This window comes from Rattus norvegicus, chromosome 14 (assembly GCF_036323735.1).
Source record: "Rattus norvegicus strain BN/NHsdMcwi chromosome 14, GRCr8, whole genome shotgun sequence".
In the NCBI taxonomy this organism is placed as follows: domain Eukaryota; kingdom Metazoa; phylum Chordata; class Mammalia; order Rodentia; family Muridae; genus Rattus; species Rattus norvegicus.
In genome coordinates, this window is record NC_086032.1 from 90,525,662 (window position 1) to 90,551,160 (window position 25,499).

At 45.6% G+C, this 25,499-nt stretch overlaps 1 protein-coding gene across 15 annotated transcripts in view; it reads left to right on the plus strand.

Annotated features, from left to right (window-relative positions):
- Ikzf1 (IKAROS family zinc finger 1) overlaps nt 1-25,499 on the plus strand; it is an 87,827-nt gene that overhangs the window by 56,966 nt on the left and 5,362 nt on the right. For 3 of the 15 annotated variants that reach the window (XM_006251494.5, XM_006251491.5, XM_006251492.5), the window contains exons 4-7: nt 6,133-6,390; nt 11,666-11,833; nt 15,775-15,897; nt 18,853-18,987. In XM_006251494.5, coding sequence (XP_006251556.4) covers nt 6,133-6,390; nt 11,666-11,833; nt 15,775-15,897; nt 18,853-18,987 — 684 coding nt within the window. The remainder of the gene's footprint in view (nt 1-6,132; nt 6,391-11,665; nt 11,834-15,774; nt 15,898-18,852; nt 18,988-25,499) is intronic. The other 12 variants (NM_001107237.1, XM_008770315.4, XM_039092062.2 and 9 more) reach the window with 11 other exon arrangements.

Consider the following 25,499-nt stretch of genomic DNA (forward strand, 5'->3'; position numbering starts at 1 on the left):
ATGTGAAGGTAAGAATTTGAGGTTTATTTCTTCATGTAGGCATATATGTACACATACACATTTTTATGTATAAGCTGGAAATGTGCCAGGGCAGGAAATCAGGTTCATTTTGAGCCGACCAGTTACACCTTTGGAATGCTTTGGTAAGTCAGGTGCACATAAGGGTAAGACAGCACATTCTAGGACATACTTTCATTAGGCCTGAGGAGTGGGCAAAGTCCAGCATCACCTAATGTCTAAGGAGATGGGTGAGGTTTTCTGGATGGGAAAAATGACAGTGGGAGATGTTCTGAGACATGATAAATTTCTTCATGTGTTTCATGCCTATCTGCTTATAAAGATGAGTTCATAGTAATACTATCTCTATTTCTTTCCCTCTTCCCCTCAGTTGTAAGTATCTTTCTGGAACAAATGGTTGGTTGAGCCGCAAGTCTCCGCCCAACAGCAACCAAACTGTTCTGGGCCAATATCGCCACCTTGTGTTCGTCCCAGAGAACTGACTTACAGGCTCCTTTCTTGAAGTTAAAATAAACTTTTGGTCTCCTCTGTCATTTTTATCCCATTTTGAGTCCCTAGATACATGAGAAAAATTTAAATATGCCTTAAACTTCCTTTTTAATAATTTTACATTTTGTGATATATTTTTATCTCTGACTTCATTGTATTTGAAGGCCAAACATCAAATAAGTTTATTTCTAAAAATATGCTTGTTTAGGTAGAAACCCTATTATTTTAACTATTTTTAAGTGCTATTAAGTTCTAACTAATTGTTCTAACTAATGCTTACAATTCGTTCTGGTTTTTGAGATATGGTGTCATGTAGCTCAGGCTAGCCTCAAGTTCCCCTGGTAGCTAATGGAGGATGACCTGGATCCTAACCCCCTGCCTCTGCCTCCCAGTTGCTAATATTACAGGTATGCGCCACACTGCTGGCTCCATAAATCCTTAGAGGAAGCATAAACCATAGACCCATCTGCACGCACATGTGTGTCTCAGATCTTCAGACGACAATAAATCAAAATATGCCTTATGTATCTTATTCCATTTTACTTATGAGCTCCAGTTATTGTAAAGATACATCTTTACCTTTACACCGCCCATTCCCCATTTAAAATATTTTACATTTCCTTTGCCTGGTCTAAACCCATGCTAGAATGACAGTTTCAGATTCCCCCCCCCCAATGGAAAAAAATCACATTGTACGTTCTGAAAATCTACTTGTAAACATTAAGATGCATTCTGGAAGGAAACTGACGGTGTAGACATCACATCTGTAAGCCAGAGCCTACCCGTGTGCATTACACTTCTGCATTAAAAAATGTTCAACTATTCATGAGGGCACAGCACACTCAGCAGCCAAGACTCTCCTCCTGCTGGCCTGAGTTCCTACACTTCTCCAGATTCTTTAATTTGACCGCGTTCTAGAAGCTAGAGGCCTTGCCACACTCAGGGAACGGGGCGGGGTAGGGGGGCATTCTCTTAGGACAACAGGGTTACTATGCTGGTGGCATAGCTCTAAAATACATAGTGAGGTTTTTGTTTTTCTCCATTTTAAGTAGAAACTGAGAAGTAAGGTAGCTTTCATATCCATGTTAACAAAAGCCACACTTTGTAAACACTCAAATCGGCCTCGTCCATGATCTGTCAGTTGCTGGGAGGGCAGGTTGAACCCAGAGCCTCCGGTAGGCATAGGGGGCACTCACAAGACTCCATTTGTGTTGTATATTTAATCAGTTCAATGAAGCACTTCGTCAAGCTCCTTCTTGTTCTAAGTAGTACAGTAGGGATAGAGTTTACAAAATGTGTTTAATATATTCCTTATATCTAGCATGTCACGGAAGGAATACCACAACTAAATAGTTCTAGATGGAGTCCCTTATTTTTATGGACAACTTTTAGGTTGAATAGAAACCTGCCAGATTTCTTCTACTTAGCAAGCACCCACTTTGCATTTATCCTCAGAGATATGAGGTCTTCCCTTTGTATAGATAGCAGCCTCCACGTGACAGGAATCCTAAATTCATCACGCTGACAATGTAACCTGCTTCTCGCCCAAATCCTCCTCTCTCTGGTCACTCAGTCTCCGTTAGACATCATAAACCTCCCAACTCAAAACATGGCTGGGAACGTCTGCATCACACCAGCAGCTCCCAGCTCAGCCATTGCCTCAAACTGTATATATATATATATATATATATATATATATATATATATATATATATATATATCCTGCTGTGCCCACCTGCTGAGCTCCCACTATGGTCCTTGGTCACACCCACAGGCAGGCATCTGCAGACATTGTATCTTCTTTCTCAGAAGCATTAATTTTCAGTCTTTAACTTTCTGATTCCTGATCATTCTTCCCATACTGTGCGCTCTCTCTCTCTCTCTCTCTCTCTCTCTCTCTCTCTCTCCCTCCCTCCCTCCCTCCCTCTCTCCCTCCCTCTCTTCTTCCCTCCTCCTACACACACACACACACACACACACACACACACACACAATTATATATAATTCAAACCGCAGTATAAATCAGATCAAGTACTTTGAAACTCATGCTGTATGTCCTTAACAGTCATCCACCTATTTTTCCCCATTTCTTCCCTCCACTGCATCTGGTACCCACACTGACCCCGGACGACTTGTGAACCCTCATGCCTCCTGAGCTACCTTTCTATTAATGCTGTCACAGCTGGTAGCAGCACCATCTTGTAAGGCAGAAATGCCAAAGCCCTAGTCGCACTAGTGGTGGGCCCTTGGTGGCCTTCAGGAAGCCAACACCCTATAAAGCAGCACCCATCACGTGATTCGTAACCTGTTTCCTCCTGACTCCACACTCACCCTCATTTAGCAAGCAGCCTGCTAGAGTAGAGCTGCTCCTGGTTTGAGAAGCCTAAAAGTTACACCTGTGCACCCTGCTGTCCTGGCCTTCTCTGGGAAGCACCCACTCAGGCATTAGTGACATGTGCCAAGAAATCTCCCAGAGGATGTCACATGAACTCTGCTGTGTTTATTCATGCAGAAAAAAAATGCTTATGACTGGCCTCTTCTCTGCCCTGCATGCAGTGTGCTCAGGGAAGCAGGACCGCAGCCTCCTTTACCTCAGTAGAGTCAGGAGTGTGCTAAGGGGATCATACCAACACATGTTCTTCCACAAGGTGGCTTTTACCACACCAGCTATGATTTTTCTCGATGGAATCTTTGACTACCTAGTTTCACTTAGGGGAGAGAGAGAGAGAGAGAGAGAGAGAGAGAGAGAGAGAGAGAGAGAGAGAGAGAGAGAGAGAGAATCGAAAAATAACCAGAGGTTGAGATTTTTTTTGTTTTGGTTTTGGTTTTGGTTTTGGTTTTTTTTGTTTGTTTTGTTTTGTTTTGTTTGGTAGTTTTACTGTGCTTCCAAGAGAACAAGTTGCTATAACAAAAATCCCACAGGCTAGTTAACATATAAACAATGTGAGTTCATTTAGCTTGTAATTGTGGAGGATAAGAAGTTGAGTGTGGTGTCTACATCTGGTAAGGGCCTTATGTGGCTTGACAGAGCACTGCTCGAGCTCCGGCCTGCCTTCCTCTTCTTGAAAAGCACTTTGTAGTCAGATTTGTGTTGCTAAGTGAAAACCCAAAGCACGAGTTTACAGTAGAGAAATGCATATTCAGTTTGGCTCTGAGGATTCCAGGCAAAGAGCAGGGAGGGCATTGGTGAGACCAGCCAATTATAGTGATGGGGAACATGTGTCAGAGCCAATCACACATCAAACGTTGGAGAATAGAGTCCCAGTCTTTTCTGAAGGGACACCACTAGCCACCTAAGGGCTTCCCACTAGGTCCTACCTCAGAACAGGTTCTCACCCTGAATGAGCCTCTGGGAAGCGTTTATCCAAACCACAGCCATGTGAGTGCAGATACTGGACAGATTGGATCTAACTCACCAAAGAGACATAAGAATTCTGTGGTATCTCCAGAGTCCAGTACCATTAAACACCACTGTGTGAACAGGAGACCGGAGACCGTTCCTCTCTTACCACATGGATAGGATCTGGCCTCTGAGGGAAGTAAGGACTGCTAATTTGCAAAGTCTCAGATCGGAACCCCGTAGGGAAAGATAGCTTTCTGAGAATTCCCCCTTACAGAATTTCTCAGTGTTCTCCTGCACATGTGCTGAATTCAGCCTCAGAGTCCAGTCTCACTTCCCGGACCTCAGAGCCCATTTCCGGTTTGTACGTCTCATCCCATTACTTGCCAGTGAGTCTTTTTTGCAAAGAGCAAACAGGATAATGTTGGCAGAAAGTGGGCACTGGAGACCTCTGGGCTGCGGTTGCCTCCCAGATCTGCCGGTTACTAGCTGTGACCACAGCAAGTTCTCTGACTGAACTGTACTTCTACCGCTACAAAATGATAATGGCGTGCCCCTTTTGAGTTCTTGTGAGGTCAAACGGCAAGTACCACTAAAGTAACAGAGGTCTAGTACAAGGTAAGTACATTTTAGGTCAGGCAGAACCTTGTGTGGATGTCACTTGCTGGGTCCCAGTCCCAGCCCCAGTCACCTGCTCCTTTCCTCAGTTCTCTTAGCTGCCCCAGGCTGACCAGGACTGTGAAAGTCCCTGTACTTACAGATGAGGAATGAAGGCATAGAGAAGTCAGATGACCTGCCTAAGATCACTTCACCTTTAAATAAAAGTGCCAAGCCTCCATGCCAGCCATTTTTCTCTTGGTGTCTGGACCTCAAATGTCCCAATCAAGAGAAATTTCATAAATAAGATCATCTCTCAGACTGTGAAGCAGGCGGGCTACTTTAACTGGATATTCTCCACTGTAAAGTAACCTTGGACACCCTCCCCCCAAGAGTCTATTCAAACACACAGCTGAATTCACCCCAGAATTTGGGAACCAGCAGGGTTTGGAAAACCCAGGAGTACACACTTCAGACATCCTCTTGGGTCATGTCCTGGCTGCTGCTCTGGGATCCAAACTTTGAGAATCCTTGGCCAAAAAATGCTCCTCAGAAGTTATGTCCAATAGGGGCTGGAGGTACGGATCAATGGTTAATAGTAATTGACCATCATGTAGAGGACCCAGATTTAGTTCTGAGCCCCCACATTTGGTGGTTCACAAAAGCCTGTGGCTCTAGTCCCACAAAGCTGCACACAGTGGACATACAGACGAGCAGACGCTCCCACAAACACACAGAGGGAAAGCAAAGAACTGCTTCTTCGTTATGTCTCATAGTCACCACACTGACTATTTTACTTAGAAAAAAACATACCCTCCTAACTCTTATAAGCCTGTAGAACACTGTGAGAAATTATGACTACAGTTTCTACTGGCCATTGAACGTGGGCTTCGTCACTGTCCTACTAGTGTTTCAGGAGCGAGTTTATGCAATGTGTTATATTTTCTTTTAAAATAAATAGGCGGATAATAAAACTGCATGAGTTGCGCTGGGATCGCAGAGTCAATAGGAGCGTTTATCTTTGTACAAACCTTTCTGTTTGAAAGATTCTTACCTGTTGCATTCATAAACTATTCCAGCTAACCCCTTAGCAAATGAAGGAGATGTGAGGGGGACACCTTTACCCTAAGGCACAGGCAGAGGTGGGAGGACATCTTTACCCTAAGGCACAGGCTGAGGTATGCTGAAATAAGGTAAAAAAAAAAAAAAAAGAAAGCCAGCTGCTAAGAAAATAGGACTTGGACAAGGGAGTTGGAATCGGAGCTCCAAACAGCAAAAGAGCTGTTGCAAATTCGTTGTGTATATGTGTAAGAAAATACTTATGGTTTGTGTTGATGTTCACCAGTCCTAGGGAGGTTGACCAGATATCCAGTCACTACCTACTGCCAGGTGTAGGATTTAGTTCCAGGTCCCCTGCCACCTTCCCAAGTACCACAAGCCCCCCATTACGGTATGATCTCTATAAACAGCCCATTCCTGCTTTACCGGAAGCTCCCTGTTCAGACCCTCAGCGTATCCCATAGGACGGTGCCACCCACGCTCTCTGGAAGCTCGGTGCACGCACCGCTGAGGCTCAGAACTGCTCAGAAGCTCCAATTGTCAATGTGATGCCTTGTTGCTGCTGTGTTGCTCTCTTGTGACTTATTTTTGCAGTGACACTAAGTGGCCTCCTGTGTTGTCTCTTTCAGCCAGTAATGTTAAAGTAGAGACTCAGAGTGATGAAGAGAATGGGCGTGCCTGTGAAATGAATGGGGAATGTGCAGAGGATTTACGAATGCTTGATGCCTCAGGAGAGAAAATGAATGGCTCCCACAGGGACCAAGGCAGCACGGCTTTGTCAGGAGTTGGAGGCATTCGACTTCCTAACGGAAAACTAAAGTGTGATATCTGTGGGATCGTTTGCATCGGGCCCAATGTGCTCATGGTTCACAAAAGAAGTCATACTGGTAAGGCCTGACGTAGTTTTTCCTTGAGTGTCTCCTAAGGTCCTGTGGGGGCTAAAGGAGCAAACTGTCCTGTCAAGGGCTGGGGTTGCAGCTTAGTAGTAGAGCACTTGCCTAAGTTCACACACACAAAGTCCCTAAGTTCAAAGTGCAGAAGGAGGGTGGGGCCAGGAATGTGGTCTTGGAGCATGTTTCCAGTTGACTAGAAGGGTGGCGGTTGCATATAAATAGCCCCCAAGTTGTACTGAGGCACAACATTTTTATCCTGGGGCAGTACTTGAAAGGTCTTCTCAGCGTGTACCTAACCAACCCTGTGAACGAAAGAGACGGCCAACAGCATACATGTGTCAGCTCCTGAGACCCCCAATAGTAAATTTACTAAAACATAAAAAAATAAATAAATAAAAATAAATACAATAAAAAATTTCAGCCACAGTGGCTGACCCTCACGTACAAAGCGTTCATCCTTTGCAAGACGCGATCAAAAGCTAGAGACACCAAAACAGACTTCACAGATTTCCCGTGAAGAAACTATACGTAATATACTTGTTTTTAATCTTGTTGACACGCAGGACTCTCTGTTCAGAGGCATTAGTGAGTAGGGGCCCTAGCAGCAAAACGCCCCCCACCCTGGAAAGGGTGCAGGTCAGCATAAAGTGGTTCACCCTACATTCTGAGTCTCTGGGTCAGCTGGCCATATTGCCACAAGTTTTCACCCCAGAGCAGTAGGGAACTTTCTGCCAAACTCTTGTTACAGTAGAAAGTTTGCGCAAGGCTTTAAGACAATAATAAAATGCAACAGTCTGTTCAAAACTAAGTAAGTGTTTGGTGCCACTGGCACTGTGGGAAGCCTGTCCAGCTTCAGTTGGCCGTATTACCTCTGTTCCACATGTGTATGGACAGTTCAACATAACTGTCACTCCGCCATCATTAAGGACACTAAAGAGGTTTCCTATAAACACTACTGGTGCTCAGTACAATTGTTTGCATGGTATAAGGTTTCTTTGGAACTAAAGAGAAACACTGTCCTTCCTTTCATAGAAGTTTCTTGAAAGGTAGGTATTATAACCTGGCGGGTTCACCCAACTCTCATGGCCACCGAAAGCTTATATGTAAAACTTAGAGAGCCTGAGCTATCTCTACCCATACCCTGGCTTCTTTGTGGCGTGAGAAGGCTGGCATCTGCTACTGCAGTATCCACGAGAGAAAAGAAGTACCACTGAATGATACCATGGTTTATTAGACATCCCAGGAAGGCGAGGAAGATTGGCTTGAAGAAATGACAGCCGTGTCTGTTCCTTACACGGGACCCATCGAGTATGTGTTATCCAAAACGTAATCAGGAGCTACAACATGTATGAGGCAATAATGCCGTGATCAAGGTTGTGGTTTTATATATGAACAGAAACGGTTTCCCAAATTATATATTCCATAGACAGTATATGTGGAGATGATTTATAAGATGGTATTTTAATAATCTCTTCAACAAAAGTTTAGCTTTAAAATTAGGCAAATTTTGGCTTTTCCAAGGGGGCCCTTTAGTCCTTGAGTTACCCGTTGAAATAGACCTGGCACACCCAGCCCTGAGAAAACCAAATGTGAGGATAAACTTGCTCTTGTCTTCTATGATGAGGTGAAAATCAACACAGAGACTCCTGTGACACATGCTCAAGGGTCTTGGGCCTGTAGCAAACCAGCGCTGATGAGGAGCAAACCTCTCACCATACAGTGAAAATCCCCTCAGGTAGATATTTGACAAACGAAACAAAATCTGGTGTACTAAATTGCCAAAATACGGCCGCCTGCCTTGATTTTTAGAAAAAAGAATTACATGTAATGATTAAACTTGCCATCAACAGATCCGGGAGGGTGCCTGACATTTGCTACATACTTTCCAGAACAAATAGTGACTAAGTATCATGTCTACACCAATATGCTAAGCTCTTCAGTTTTGAACAGATAACTTACAGAAAGAGGAGCATAGGACCCATTGCATCAGTCCTCCTAGTCCTTCACTGAACACACACACACACACACACACACACACACACACACACACACACACACGAAGTTGCTTATGGCCGACTCCATAGTACATATTTGTCTATGTGAATACACGAATCCCCCAACTAGGTTTGAATAAGTAGACAGGACAGACAGGTTTGATCTTCCAGGTCTGGGTGGAATGTGTCCGAAAAGTTTTGGGCTCTGCGTCCCTACACTGACAGCAGGTAGTGAGACTACTGCCCTCCGCCCACCCCGTGAAAGGAGTTGTGGACCACTTGGAATCTTGAGAAAACACAGGTCCTAAGTCAGACCCTGGGAGAATCTGAAGAGCCAGCATTCCTAAGAAGTCCCCAAGAGCACCGGGCATGGAATCTAGAGCACAATAAGCCTCTGGGAACGTGCTGTTGAGGAAGGGACAATAAACAGCCATCTTTGTGGCCTCTGAGGAGCTGATGTAGGATGCGTTGCCCCAGTGGACAAGCTAAGACGTACAGCAGAGCCTCTCTTCTGCCTGCTGCCCGTGACCCAATCAGCCAGGCTCATGGCTTCATAGTCCCTTTCCCAGTAAACAGAGATCTCAAGGGCATAGCCCAGCTTCTGCTCCTCTCCCCGGGTGACATTCCACTCCTGCCATTTTCTAAGTGGCTTGTGGGCACCAGAGTGTCACTTCCCCTTGGGTGCTCGGTTGGTTTCGTGTTTGATTCAAGTGTCACAACCCCATCGTGCCCACCAACATCTCAGGATGAGTATGAGGATCACCCTGGGGTAGTAGGAAAGAGGCAGGAAGTGCAGCGGGCAGGGCCCCACCTGTAACATCACTGTTCTGAATAGTAAAGACCAGGAAGTGGCCTGGGCAGAACAAAAGGGCTGGCTTCCTGTGGGCTCCTGCCTAGCAGGTGCTGCACATCTAGTCTTGTGCGCCATGCTTCTTTAAAAACCTACCTTCTGCAGACAGGCCCTCAGATGTTCTTTATTTCCCAAGTGAATGGTCGAAAACACTGTGACAGAATAAAAAAAGTGTAGAGTGCCTGGGTCAGAAATTCAATTTAGAATTTGCAATATCTAATGTCGTGTCGTCCCAGTTAAATGTAGGCAGATACAAGCTTAGAGAGCCTTAACTTACTACAAGCTGTTGTTCTTCAGGAAACAGGTCATGGCCACTGGCAACAGACACAGCTGTGGGCTGTGTCCTACGACCCAGCTCTTCGAGCATACCCCTTATGTGTAACACCTGCATTGAGTAGAATAGCCTAGGGTCCATTTTAGAAATGTGGTCTTCAAGACTCCCCACCATGGGCTGTGAATTCGTGCCCACACAATCAATTGGAAATCAGTAGATTTGCAGTAACTCTGCCTTACCTTGCTTTGTGGCAAAGATTGAGACGCCAGGCAGGCAGGTCTCAGTCCCCAAAGAATGCCTACCTTCCCTTCCTAAGGAAGAGCAATGTGCTTTGAATTATCAGTCCTGTCTGCCTCCCGATAACCAGAACACTAGCTCGGGTCACATCAGGGAGACACAGCCCTGCAGCACCTCCTCAGCTCACAGAGGGGTCTTCCAGCTGCTAAGCAAGTGACTTGGCCCATGTGGATCACCAGAAGTTCCTGTGCAGCCTGAGGGCCCAGCCTCTCTGACTGAGAGCTATAGTTTTAGGCATGTTCCAGTTCCCAGCTGGATCTTCCTGCACTCACTGCTCACTTGTCTTTCCTCCACCCATCCAATCGGAGCTGAACACTTTGTGAACACAGTGTCAGTGGAGTGTGCACTCGGGTCTCACAGACGTGGCAATGGTTAAGTTAGTGAGGCTACTTCAGTGATCGATCCCCGTCCTCCTTGACTTTAGACGGTGTTTTCACAGTCAGCTAATGCAGACAGGAATTTTGGGAGACGCTGAATACTTACTGGGTAGTATCCGACTGGCCATTAAATGTCATCGTAAATTAGTTCTAACTTTTGCGTTTGCACTGCCCAGTGAAAAAGACTTAGGGGTAATTAGGAAACTCAGGCACCACATTAAAGCTTAACCTGCGTGGGTTTTAGCACCTCCTGAACCCCTATCAGTAACTATGATAACAGCCCTCTGCTTCTCCTCCATTGCCCAGCTGGAGAAGTGGTAATTGGGCATTCTTAACACATTGTTTATCCTTAAGAGAAACATGTCTCAGGACATGGGTTTTCACACAGAACGGTCTTTTAAAGAGGCATCTGTACTTCAAAAGCGGCTTTCATAAGAAACGTGATGGGCACATCATCCAGAGAGTTAAAGGCTCAGTTAGTGTCCACCCAGGAGGACAGTCACACACCCCTATTCACAGGGAGCTCCTGCCCTTTCTCCAAATCCAGGGTGTAAGCCGAAACTCTTGGGCACACATTGCAGGAACCCTGGGCTCTCTCAGTCACAAACAGAGTAATCTCCTTGGTAACGCCTTCAAGGGCAGCACGATCTGTCCCTGGGACAGGACTTGTCCACTGAGGACACAAAAACGGATCTGAAGGCTCTCCGGGTTGTGAGGAGAGAGAAAGGCGGGAAGTCGCAGGCAACTGGCTGTGCTGCCAAGTGTGGGAGGGAGCCAGGGGTTCCCTCTGGAGGACAGGCTGCCGCTGTCCTGTCCCCGAACTTCTCATTTTATTCAGTCTTTCTCCAGCCTCTGCCTCTCACGCTCACACTTTCTCTGTCTGTCTCTCTCCTGATTTGCCTGCTTAGGGACAGACAGGTAATGGAGAAGAAATTGAAAGGGAAAATACAGGGAAAATGTAAATGAATAGAAGTTATTATAACTGTTATAATGAAGTGCCTTTCATTTAAATATAAGAATGTAACGCTGAAATGAACTTGTGATCCTGAAATGCATTTTTAATGAGTTTCCTTTTTATTTTGCTGCTTCAGTGGCATATTTTAAAGACCCTTTGAAAAAAGCCACATTAAAAACCCCACCAAATGCCACAACACGCAAAATTGGATATTGGTTTATTCCAAAACTGCTGATCAGGAAGAGTGACTCTTCATCACAAAATGTTGCAGTCACTTTATTTAAATGAGTTTGAATTTGCATTGTGATGTGCCATTCTGATTTAGGGGAAAAAAATTAGATTTTCAGATCAAATTGACCCAGCCGCTGAAGCGTTAAGCAGCTGGCAGGTTTAGTCTAAAGCCTCATGTTCTATCAAACCTGCAGCCGGTGGAAGTCACCGAGCCCATGGGAAACAACTTTCTTGCGGCCGTCCTCCTCCGCAGCTCTTGCACAGAACTTACCCTCTTCCCTTCTCGCCCAGGTGAACGGCCTTTCCAGTGCAACCAGTGTGGGGCCTCCTTTACCCAGAAAGGCAACCTACTGCGGCACATCAAGCTGCACTCGGGCGAGAAGCCCTTCAAATGCCATCTCTGCAACTATGCCTGCCGCCGGAGGGACGCCCTCACCGGCCACCTAAGGACGCACTCCGGTAGGTTCCCTGGGCACGGCAGAGATGCCAGGCCCCGGCCATCTCTGTGTAGGGGCCCCAGATCATGTGTCCCACGTTCCCAGCCACTGCCCTTCCAATCCACCCAGTCCACAGCCCTCTGGGAGGGTTGGCCTCCTGTGTGGTGATCAGCTGTTCCTACTGAACTAGGGGAGATGGGTGAGGGTGCACACGAGAGAAAACCCTGCCTCCCTTGTGTGTTGTAGAAGAGTTTCCCTTCCCAGCACGTCAGGTAAGTGGGGTCTCTCTGAAGTACACTGCCTGAGCCCTTAGCTTTGCCTTTACATCTATGGCTGGGCCACACATGTCACTGGCTTGGGTGGGATATACTGAATAGCAGTGATAAACATCATTGTCCTTACAGAGAGGACACGGGTAGGTTGCTAACACTATAACCCTGCCAGCCCAGGGCACACTGCCCCAGCCAGAGAGTAACTTCCAGGCCAGAAACCAACAGAGGCTTTGATGGGACTGATCTGTCTAGAGTTGTCAGCAGACAAACTGCAGACAGCAAAATTTCCCTGTGAGGATGTCCTGGATACTCTATAACTTCAGAACACACTCTACATAAATGCTGCACGGATGTCAAAATGTCCCCAACCTGACACACAGACTCCTCTTCTGCCTCCTGGGTGGCTTCTTACCCAGTAGCCCCACAAGCCTCCAGGTCTGAGATACAGGGATTTTTTTTGTCCAGCAACTATGGGTTATGTTTGCTCGCAATCTAGTCAGCATGTGTAACAACATTACATTGCTTCCCTACTGTGCTGGCCTGTGGTGTCATGGGCTACACTGGCTCTAGGAGCACGAGGTTGATGGGCCTTGCCCCTGTCCTGTGATAGCCAGCCATCACTCTGTCATTGCTAAGTGACAGGAGGAAGGTCCTCAGCTCATCTCCTTCCCAAACAGAGCAGATGCATCTCATGGTGCAAGTCATCCATGTCTTTGGCCCCATGTTTCCTGAGCCCCCCAACAGCATCCTATGTGAGTGTGGCACGGTAGGGTGCTGAGGTCCTGCAGGAGCAGAAAGAAAAGTCAGTCTGTCTGTTTGAAGGATCAGGAGGTTCTCACAGCAGGAGGACACGGTCAAGCCCAAGCCGAGTTTGCTTTAGGGGAACTCTAAACCAATGGGAGTGGAGCACATTTTAACAGGTGTTTATCCAGAGCTGGTTTTTCTGGTTAGTGGTCACCTTCAGATGGGCAGCTATAGAGAGGAAAGGCTATGAGTCATCTCCCCTGTACTCTACTCCCCTACCTGACTGACAGTGACTCACGAAACCGTACAGCAGAAAGCCGTGAGTTTCTTGGCACTGCCGAGAAAGGTGTTCCTCTGTCGAGGAAACAGAGGAACTGACCTGCTAGGCAGCATGTGAGTCAGAGGTGTCAGGGGACAGACACCTCCCTGTCCTAGGTGGGACACTAGCTCAGACCGGGGAGACATTTTCTACAAGGAATGAGCAGCATCGAAGGCTTCCTGAGACGGAGGTAACACTGAGTGTATTTGCTACACAAGGCGAAGGCGATGCAAGGCAGGGAGTGCCACACAGACCCGTGCAGGTGGCAGGCGAATGAGGAGAAAGGCACCTAAACACAAGTGGCAGGCGCCATGCACTCAGGTTGGCAGCCAGTGTAGCTTCCCGACCAGGGTTAGTTAGCTCCCTTCAGTTGCTGGTCTGCAGTGTAAATCTGTCCTGCATGGCCAACCTTCAGCTGTGAGACAGCAAGACGTCTTGTGAAATTGGTGCCGGGCTTTGCGTTTTGCCTCCATGCTTAGTCCTTGCGTTTAAGGTGCGGTGGTATCCTCCTCTCGATGGGGCTGATGACTTGAGTGGCTGTCTAAAACAGGCAGAGGGCTCCCGACCATTATCTCTGCCAGAGTCACCAGTGACCTGTCATCGTAGACCTGGGGTGTTGGTGACTCTGTCGTCTGAAAATGCCCTTAACAAACAGAGCTCTGGGAGAAAAGGAACACTATTTCCTTCTTCAAAGCAATTTGACCAGAATGGCAGGACTTTGGTCTGGGTCCGCAAAGTCCAGGGTAGCCAACTTTCTTACTGCATGAATGACCCTGCCTACTTCCGTTAAAAGCTGGGGTCCACCATAGCTTTCCTGGGTACCTGGTGTGGTCTGAGACTGCAGACTCCACTGTGGTGATGGAACTTGGTGCTGTTATCAGGGTTGGTATCCTTTTTTGGGAACTACAAACTTTGTTAGAGACACTTCGGTTCTCGTGTTCCAGGATTAGAGTCATTCCTATACTGAGAAAAATCAGGCACTTACACAGGAAGGCCGTTGGATTCACTAAATCACCCAAATTAAAACATTTTCAGGAAAGGACATATGGTATATCTTTATGCTGTGTTAATTTCTATGACAGTAGAGTATAAATGTGCAACCGTATGCAACATTCGTTCCACATTTCATCATTTGTGGTACTTCACTGTCTCCACACAAAAAAAAAAAAAAATGTGTAAGGAGTGGAGAGGTGGCTCAGCAGTTAGAGCACTGATGCTCTTTCAGAGGATCCGCATTTGATTCCCAGCAACCACCTGTAACTCCACTTCTAGGGGATCCAACTCCCTCTTTCAGCCTGTGCAGGCAGGCACCAAGAAGCATGTGGCGCACAGACATACATGCAGGGTAATCACCCAGCCCATGAAATCAAGTAAGGTAGAAATCTACTTCGGATTCTGTAGAGGAAGCTTTGGTTTCCATGAGAGCATCTTCAGAGCATCTTCAGAGCATCCGGTCACTTAGGGCGAGCATTTAAATAACACTGCCGTAGACCAGGTACCAAGTGCCCCTGGATGGATGGCTTTCACCATACTTAGCATAAGAAAACAATATTATGTTGAGGTGAACATCTATATTCCTCATAAAGTGGTTGGAGAACTTCTCTAAAAGGGGGTCTTTATTGAAGTATGCAAAAACTGCCATCACATGGACCCTTTGCTATTTTCCTCATAAATTACCTCTCAAGGAATCCAAGAAGGACTAAACTCATGTAGAACAACACTGCCCACACGAAAGCCACCAGCCATGTGTGGCACTGAAGTTTTAGTAAATTAAAACTAAACAAAACTAAAATGTCAGTCCTCTAGCCAAACTCAGAAACTCCATGTGGCTGGTGGCTACCATATTGAACAATACCGTGAATGCCACTCTGAACAGACAGGCGAAGAATGCTTAGAGCATTGGAGTGAGCTCTCATGGGCAAGGCTGATCAGGAAGTTCCATTGTCTCCTATTCTTTGCAGATAAAACAGGGGCTTTCCATAAGCTCTTCCGATGCAAGACACATTGCATATTCTCCATGATAAATGAGTTTGGATTATCCAGATCCCTCTTCATTCTCTGCTTTTATATTGTATATTCTTAAGCGAGAGAGTATGTATTACAAGTGTAAAATACTTTCGTATTGTATAGAAAGATACAACTTAGAAATATCCATTCCTTTAAAGCCTTTTCCTGCCATAGTTTCATAGAGACCTTGAGCAGCCTGGTTTGGCCCCCTGGAGTTTTCCCCTTATTCATTAGATGGGTCAGCCTGGGGAGAGCCTACCCTCACAGTGAATCTGCACTCTCCTCATGTTTCTGTCCACACTGGAGCTTGGCAATTGTTGACTTTTTCCCCATTAAAGGACACACTTCAGTGATTTAGAGAGGAGCTCGATAGTCAGTGCCATAGGTTAAGATGAAAAAAAAAAAAAAGTCACCGATTCTTGGTACAATCAGTGAGTCACCTGGGCATTCACATTTTTAAAATCCGTTAATCTTGACTAAGTCCATAATAGTCATAGCTCTGGAGAGAGTACATCTTTTTATTTTTTATATTTTTTTTGTTATAAATGTATTGCTTGCATCCCCATTACCCAGAAGGCCGATTTTTAATCGGAGTCTTAAACTCGATTGTGTTTTCTGCAGTTGGTAAGCCTCACAAATGTGGATATTGTGGCCGGAGCTATAAACAGCGAAGCTCTTTAGAAGAACATAAAGAGCGATGCCACAACTACTTGGAAAGCATGGGCCTCCCGGGCATGTACCCAGGTAAGCGCTGAGGCTCCCTGCTGAGCTGGACCCCTCCCCCTCCTAGCTCCTGGGTCAGGAGGGGTCTCTGTGGCCTCTTTCAGCCACAGGGGGAACTTTTTATCCAATAGCATGGGCCAATGACACTGTGGACAGATGCTTCTCTCCTCTCCAAGTTCTCGATTGACCAGTCATTACCTGTCTTAAGACCTCCCTTCACAGCAGTGAGCCTTTTAAGATTCTGTGTTGTGGGGTATTTTGTCGTTGTTGTTTAGGGTTTTTTTTAGTGGTGGGGTGGGGGGACTGAAACCAAGAAGAATTGGCTGAAGCTGGAAGTGATGACAGAGCTTGCCTGGTGTGCAAGAGGTCCTGAGTTCGATCTCCAGTACCATGAGTGAAACAGTAAAATAACCAAGCTAAGCTAGGGTAGTGTCGTTTGTGATTGCTTCTTTGTATTTGAAAGTCCAGATAAAATATGAGTCTTTTTAAAAAAAACTAATTACTCTTGAAAGTCTTTGAAGAAGAACTGCTGGGCTGGGACTAAACCTTAGTTTAGACTAGGCTTTGAGAATCCACACTTGGGAAGAGGGCAGAAGTTGTTGAAAGACCTGGCAGGCACTGGTTCTGAGCCTGAAGAAGAGTGTTGGGGTGTATACTGAGCACTACCTTGTAGTGAGAATCAGTTTCTAATTTGTCCTGCCTGGTGTCAGTGATTCAGAACACTAGAGTGATGGCTTCATGCTCCAGTTCTTTCTCAAGAAGTGAGAATTTTCTCTCGCAGGAAGTAGGAACCTGGCCTCAGCATGGCCAAGGAGCCAGGCACCCGCATTTAACGACATTGGGTCCTTCCTGCCTCTGACTCATAGCACATAGAGATACTCGAGATGATCATAGATGCCCCCAAGCCAGTGTCAGCCAACTTCCATCACTGTAATGGGTGTCCAAGGCAGCCAGGAGTAATAGGAAGGCAATTCTGTTTGGGAACTTCAGAGATTTCAGGCCATGCCGAGAGCATAGGTACACTGAAATCTCCTGCCAGAGGGATCCGCACAAGCCACACACACACACACACACACACACACACACACACACACACAGGCTAGGGACCTATGCTCCTTATCGAAAGCATATCCCAATGATTTAAGGACTTACCCCCAAGACTCCACCCCTCACGGTTTCCAGCAACTTTTACTTGGATCATCCTAGCGCCACGGCCTCCAACATATAGACCTTTGGGGGCCACTCTGGTTGCAAACCGTAACTGCCCAGGTCGTGTCTCATTTCACTGTTTGACCCCTGCAACGCTTGCCTTGTAAATACACAATGAGCGCTGGGTTAGGGGCCATGGCATTGAGGCTCCAGAAATGAACTTCGGTGTCCAGCCTGCCAATCAACATGTCCGTTCTCGTTCATCTCCCTCAGGCCACCTCACTACTCCGCACACCTATTTAGGTTGGGTGCATTAGTTAAAACTGCCCAACTCAAGAGATGTAAGCCCAAGAGACATAAGGGAAGGTTTGTTTTTCCCTTAGTGAAAAGGTTGGGAACGCCTGTTACACTTTGCTGATGTCTTCATAGGAACTGTCCTGGGCCTCACATGCACCAAGGACAGAGGAAAAGTACTGGGCTCAGAGGCGCGGTACGGTGTCACCTGAGAGATGGGGCACCGGGGCCAGTGACTAAACCTAGTTCACAGAGAAGGGAAGATATGTAAATGAACATATTAGCTTGAAAAAAAATCACGTGTATGAGTGACTTCTAGAATTCGATTTTATGACTTTCTGTATTTCCTTCTATTAATCAGAGTGGGCTGAGTGTTGAGCCAGTTAACAGGACACCCTCATAATTTACTGTTGAAAGGAGTAGTTTACCAGGGGTAGCATGTGACTAGAAATGCAGGTTATTATGGTGAAGCTGTAAGATGCATAAGGATTCTGTTGGCGCGCACGGTACAGATTAAGGGGCAGGAAGCTACCAGGGCAGGGGGAGGGGGGAGATGTAGAAGATGATGGAGAGAATGAAGGCTGGTCCATTGTCAACGTCCACCCAAATCTAAGCATGGTTTTAACACAAAAATGTCTGTGCCTCTTGTTAACATTTGATAACCATTTCTTATAAAAACCTGTCAGAAGAAAATTAAAATATTGGCAAGGCTAGGGGGTACATGAAGAAGATGTAGCCATGGCTCAAGGAACTCTTTGGGTAGCATGAAGATAAACCAGATAGAACCAGAAAAAAACCTGTGGTAAATCAATGGCCTGTCTGAGAAGGGAAACACGCTTGGCAGAAACAGTGCGGGGATCGCTGGTTAAAAAGGAGCAGCTGATCATTTTACACTCTCAGCTCCCAGGGAGTGAAGGAATTATATATTTTAGAGACCCCTGCCTTGCAAACTAGATGTCAGGATAGAGGAGACTCTGCAGGAGGCAAGCTTGTACCCTCACTTATGACCAGGGAGAGTTGGTACAGGAAAGGAGATGGGGTTGAACTAACCCGAGTGTCTGCAGTTCCCTTAACGAATGCTCGGCTTTCTACCCTATGCGACTGCTTCGTGGTCACTAGGCATTTGCTGTGTGGCTGGGGACCATTCCCTAGACAGCTATCACTTCAGACCCTTTGTTTATTTCTGGACCTGATGATACTTTCGTTCTCGTGGTTGTTGTTAAAGTGGATTAAGGCAGTCTTGACGAAGGACCCGCCAAAGTAACACAGTTAATTCACTGCAGTCCAGCCTTGGCGGGTAGACAAGCAGGTTGTTATTTTGGTCTTAGGGATGATGTGGGTTGGACAGGTGGAGGATGGGTTGCTAGCAGGTGACTAGTCCTTGGCATTGCTGTAGCTGGTTCTGCCAGGGGCTGGAGGATGAGAAGACAGCTCTTGTTGGCACCCTTCCAATGTGCGGATAACACTAGACACGGCAGTATCTCGAAGTGCAAACATTTCTAAACTAGCCTCTCTAACTGTCTTTGACTTTAGTCATTAAGGAAGAAACTAACCACAGCGAAATGGCAGAGGACCTGTGCAAGATAGGAGCAGAGAGGTCCCTTGTTCTGGACAGGCTGGCCAGCAACGTCGCCAAACGTAAGAGCTCTATGCCTCAGAAATTTCTTGGTAAGAGTCAAATGTTTGCTGTCTCTTAACATAGAACTATGTGGGTGTTCTAGACTCCAATAAAAATTATTTGAAAGTAGTGGAAAAGGGAAAAAAAACCTCCCTTTTTGGAAAAAGAAGTGGTAAGCTTAATACTTCTTAAACACTATAGAATTTTCTTTCTAGTAATTTTCTTCAAACTGACAAACCTTTTCCCAGGAATTAGATAGAGGGTCATAACATTTGGAGCCTTTGGTAGGATGCTTCTGTGGCCACTCTGACAATGGTTAGATCAATTCTTTCTGAGTTTCAGATCACATTTTCCCCAGAAGCTCATTTACTGCTCCCCTCAAGTATAGTGAGGGCTAATAGGAACCCATAGAGACTAGCCCTTCAGAGGACAGTGAGGGGGAAGCTAGACTTGCTCTCACGATCCGTCCTTGATACCATGCGGAATAATGCAGAGGGAACGAGTTGTTCCTTGAGGTACTATTGCCTATAGCAGATCATAGACAAGAACCTTGTGTCCGCTAGCTATCGTAGACACTTCGAGGACAAGGAAAGTAGAGACAGACACCTGAATGGCATCACTAGTCCCAGGGCCAGGCTTTAGGTCAAAGCAGAGACACTAGTTAACTCAATGGAGACAACATGGGGGAAATGACCCATCCTCCCAAGCCTAGGTTCCATTCTTTATGTGTATCATAAAGTAATTGGGGGCATAAAATACCCCCACAGATGTAAAGAATTTTAGAAACCATAAGTATGAAGGTCAGCTACTATCATTGTCAAGAAAGGAAACCTTATGTCCAAGAAAGAAAAGGTAAAGTGTTTGAGAAGCTGAGGTGGACTTTGGGAAAGGGACAGGCCTTCCGAACCATGCCATACAGGCAATGAAGGAGTCATTGAGTCTAGGCATTCAAGGAGAAATAACTATGCTGGTGTTAGGGTCTGGAAAGGGACTAGTGGGACGTGATGAAGGGGCGTGTATTTTCCCAGCTTTGCCCAACTATCCACTGGAAAGCAGTGAGTAAAGTTGTCCCTTGATGCTCTGACTGTAACAGTAATGGTCGTTGAGGGTCAAACTGAGGCATGTGGTCTGATTTAGAATCACAGAAAGCAAAGGTATGTTCCCAATGGGAGCAGAAGCTTAACACATGAAAATGACATGGGTCAAAATTACCCGGAAATGGGAGATGGCAGGAGTATGAGTAGTAATCAAAAGAGAATGCTTTGGTGAAAAAGAAATGGAGGTCAGGGTTGGTGAAGGAAACCATGGCTTCCCTTGCTTACTGTGCTGTTTGTAGGAAGGGCGAAGCCAAGTCTGGCAAATAAGAGTTCAGAGTTTGAGGTAATTTTTTTCAAGAATGCCATCCTGGTAAGGCTAGCCCATGGAAGCTGTGCTACAGAGGACGTGCAAATAAAAAATTGGTGCCACACACAACTTTACACCAGTGCACCTACATTGAGGCAGAAAGACAAAGGTCAGGTTCTAGGAGTTGGGAAGAAGGAGGGAACAAAAAACCATTAGAAAACAAAACAGAGGGCTGGAGAGATGTCTCAATGGTTAAGAGCACTGGCTGCTCTTCCAAAAGTCCTGAGTTCAAATCCCAGCAACCACATGGTGGCTCACAACCATCTGTAATGGGATCTGATGCCCTCTTCTGGTGTCTGAAGATAGTGACAGTGTAGTTACATAAAATAAATAAATCTTCAAAAAAGAAGAAAAGGAGGAGGAGGAAGAAGAAGAAGAGGAAGAAGAGGAGGAAGAGGAAGAGGGGAGGAGGAGGAGGGGGAGGAGGAGAAAGAAGAGGAGGAGGGGGAGGAGGAGGAGGAGGAAGAGGAGGAGGAGGAGGAGGAAAGAAAACAAAACAGATACCACTTATTGGAAATTTTGTTCATAGACTTGTCTCTGTGTATGTGAGCCTTTGAACCAAAGGAATGAAGAAGATTTCATTTCCTGAACAAAGATAGAGGGAATCTTGGTCAAGGAGCCAGTTGTTGGGTGGCTGGGGCTTTAGAAAGTATGAGGTGCAGGGCTCTTATCATCTCCCTGACTGGTGCAGAGGACAGGAACCATGGAGAGAGCCTGGTGGGCTATCTGGGAGATTGGCAGAGATGAAGAAGCAAATATGTTCAAGGCTTGTGAAGAGTAACTGACCTCAGGAGGCAGGGTGTGACTTCCTCTTTCTGATTAGGAGCCTGAAGAATGCCACATGCTTTAGTGATGAGCGTCTGTGGTGCCCTTAAGCTTCAGGAGACTTCCAGCCAAATAGAGGCTCTGAAATTTTTACCGTGGCTCTCCTGAGTGAATGGGCATTGTATTGATTCACACGCTCTGTGTGAAAGGGACTCACAGAACGGATGAAGCAACACGGAGAGTGGAGAGCAGTCTCCAGGGGAGAGGTTAAACACAGGGGGAAGTGGCACTGTGGGAACAGGAGGACCAGGATAGCAGAAGTGAATGTGCCAGGAAGGGCTCCCAGCAGCTGTGCTCTGCTGGTGTTCCCCAGAGGTGATTGGCAGTTCACGGACTAACTAGGGCCTCTTCCTACTCTCGAGTCTGCCTTCCTTTCGGTGCTATGTGATGACAGTCCTGTCCACCCTTCCTACTGTGTCATAGTTTCTCTCTAAAATGAAGAGAGATGGACCTCAAAGGCTACTCTCTACATCTATCGTGTACCTGAGATGATAGGTAGCTAGTAAGAGTTTTGATAGAAGTATCTGATGTTTTTCAGATAAGTAAATCCAACATCCAGAAATTACCAGTATTAAATTAGAAGAACATCATCGTTGATATATATACAATGACTTGTATATTTCAGTGGACAGGTTTAGTAATAGGTGGATTACAATGTAGAGATGTGAAGCAAATGCCTTTTAAGTTCCTGAATGTGCCACCTCAGAAAGATTACAACCGCTTTCCCTTCTGCCCATGTATTGCTAGAAAATAAGTCCACAGTGACCACGGCATATTCAACAGGTCTTAAACTTTAAGAGATAATGGAGCGTCAAGTAAATATTCACTCCCAAAGGGGATTCTACATTTTAGAAAGAATAACTGTCAGGAAAAAAATATTTAAAAAAATGATTTCTATTGCTTTTATTTTTTACATTGTACCTCTCTGTCCACAGTGTATTCAGAAATCATTATTCTTTTGTTAATTTAGATATTCAGCACTGTATATTTTAACAGGTGAAAGAATCAGACCCAGGCCTCTTAGGACCATTTCCGTATATTTTGATTAATCCCCTCAATGAATAGACTTTCAATAGACGTTCAAGCACCCGTGTAGATATCCCATCCCCATCACTGCTTTAACTTTGAGGATGTCCGCCTGTCACTTCTGTATAATAACCCCAGGAGTGTGTGGCCTCAGACCAGTCTTCCTTCTGACGTTGACAGATCTCTCCCTGTCGCCTGATGGCAGAGCTCACTGAATGGTGTAGGGGCCAAGTTCAACTGATAGTCTTTTCTTTAATGGCTTTACTTTTCTCCCGAAATATGTAGTGTTCTTTCCTTGAAGTCAACCATTCTCGGTAGAAAGCACTTTGGTGTTTTATGTTGTAGATGAGATGAAGCCTTTAAAAGTGGGAGGTTCCTTTCTTCTTCCTTGTCTTCTGGAAGCATTCCTTTTCGTAAACACCAACTGTTCTATCCATTGTGACTTCTATCCAAGAGTGCCAGTCTCCCGTGACTGCTGGCATTTTGCTATTTTAATTTCTTTGTCTTTTTTAGTTTATTTACTGTTATATTTTCTCTGCTTTGAGTTCCTAGCAATTTTTATTCTAGTGTTTGCTATTTCTTTTTTTTTTTTTTTTTCCGGAGCTGGGGACCGAACCCAGAGCCTTGCGCTCGCTAGGTAAGCGCTCTACCACTGAGCTAAATCCCCAACCCCGTGTTTGCTATTTCTAACTCACGTATTAAGTGTGTATTGAATTGGGGTTCATTTTAATGCTTGGGGTCTAAAATCTTCTCTATTTTGGTTTTTGGGTTTTTTTTTAAATATTGCCTATGAATAGCTTCAAAATTTGACTGCTTGCATATACTAAAAAATAAAATAGTTAGAACTTAAATTTTTTTTTTACTCCGAGTCATGAAGTCATGACGTAATTAGGCCTCATTTCTCCTCTTCCTGGAATTAAGTTTCCTTTCCCCTAGGATGAACTTATGGGTTTGTCTTACTTCCTTTCTTGCCAAAAAAAATATTTTCCCTGTAACCATGGCATTTCTTTTGATCCTGCTCATTCTACTTGATCTAATGTGGCTTGACTGACATTTCAGATACATTTCTTCCCATTGTATGTGAGACTTTTCCTATGAGAACTATGATTTTTTTTTAAATCCTGAAAGAATGCCAACAATGTTATTGGGAGAGTTCAGGTGAGGCCAAGTACGGCTTTTGTTTAAAATATTCCCCTTTGAGAGTTCTCTCACAGTTTTCAGATTTGGTTAAAGCTTTAAACCAGCAAATGATGCCTTCTGTCTCCACAAGGAACACCTCAGGGCTTCACTTCCCCTTCAAGGCCTTTACTTCTGTGCAGGGGAGCCAGCCACATGCTAAGGTCTCTGATGCCATGTGCTGCCTGCAGGTAGAACTTTCGCTCCATGATCAAAAAAGAGGGGGCCAGAAATTTCAGCCCGTTTGAACTCTTTCTATCAGTGTGATGGTTGGGAGGGAACGCTGAGAATGTTGTTGATCTCACCTGTTTCTAGAAGTGACATTACCCAAGGCTTTGTCTTGAGTCTCAGGCAAGAATTTTCTGCTCTTTTCCTTGGTTATAGATAGATGAATGTAAAGTAAATAAATAGGAGAGAGAGAGAGAGAGAGAGAGAGAGAGAGAGAGAGAGAGAGAGAGATTGGATGGATGGATGGATGGATGGGTGGATGGATGGGTGGTGGATGGATGGGTGGATGGATGGATGGATGGGTGGATGGATGGGTGGATGGGTGGATGGATGGATGGGTGGATGGATGGATGAATGGATGGGTGGATGGATGGGTGGATGGGTGGATGGATGGATGGGTGGGTGGATGGATGGATGGATGGATGGATGGATGGATGGATGGATGGGAGGATGGATGGATGGATGGGTGGATGGGTGGATGGATGGGTGGATAGATGGGTGGATGGATGGGTGGATGGATGGATGGATGGGTGGATGGATGGATGGGTGGATGGATGGGTGGGTGGATGGATGGATGGATGGATGGATGGATGGATGGGAAGATGGATGGATGGATGGGTGGATGGATGGATGGATGGATGGATGGATGGATGGATGGATGGGTAGGTGGATGGATGGGTAGGTGGATGGATGGATGGGTAGATGATTGGTGGGTAGGTGGATGGATGGGTGGATGGATGGGTGGAAGGGTGGGTGGGTGAGTGGGCAGATAGATGGGAGGGATAGATGGATGGATTAGATTAGATAGGTAGGTAGGTGGGTGAGTAGGTAGATAATAGATTTCACTGGAGCACTGGGAACTTTGGTAGCTTTTAATTTTTCACATATGGGTAGAGAAATTTTACGGGTAGATTTGTAACACCATACTCATCTGGAATGTATATTGCTTTCTTTTCAACACCCACTTGTTAAAATTACATTCTTGAAACAGCAGGCTTCAATGGTTGCTTAGAAAACCACAGAACCACAACTCTGGGGAGAAACAGCAAAGTAGCAGCTTTGGTGAGAGATCACACACTCGTACAGCTAACATAACTAGGCCACACCCTCCTCCATTGCTAGGGTTTGGTAGCAAAGGAGATGCAAATACAAGAATGGGTTCCTCGTGCCCACGTAATGAGATAGGTTATAACCTTGATTTAAAAAAAAAAAAAAAACCCTTCTCCCTTGAGTGGAGAGAGATCCCTTCTTTGTTTCTACTACCCACTACATGTGGCTTTTGCTCTGTCCAGAGTATGTAAATGGACATTAACAAGTTTTCTTTCTGTAGTCTGAGGATCACCACATGCCATTGTCAGAGTATGTGTTGCTCCTGACACGAGGAGATGAAAGTAAATGAAACCAAGCCGTTGTGTGGTGCACACCCAGGGAGATGAATAAACGCAATGCAAAGACACTGAGTCAGGAGGACTGTGTTCCAGGGCTACTATCAATAGTCACTGATTTGTTTTTTTTCAAGGACTATGGGTACATTTATGAACTGTAGGATACTTTTCCCCCTGTAGATAAAGAGTTTGGATGAACTGATGACCTCAGTGCTGGCACGAAAGACACTGGGGTCACCTTCTTCCACCATACTAACAGCTGCCTTCAGGTCCTACCTGTGGGCAGCCGGTCACCCTTGTAGCTCAGTCCGTTGTCTCACTGTGGCTGGACAGTTCGCTTTCTTCAGACCCTTTACCGGTGCCCCTTTTTTATTTGAATAAAATCAATGTAGTCTAATGTTCCAATCATATAGATTCCAGTTGCACTTGGACATTGCCTGTGCCCCAAGAGCTCTGTCCCATGGACCTTCACATGGGATTTCACAGGTGGGGATAGAGTCTGAGGTCACCATTCAGCA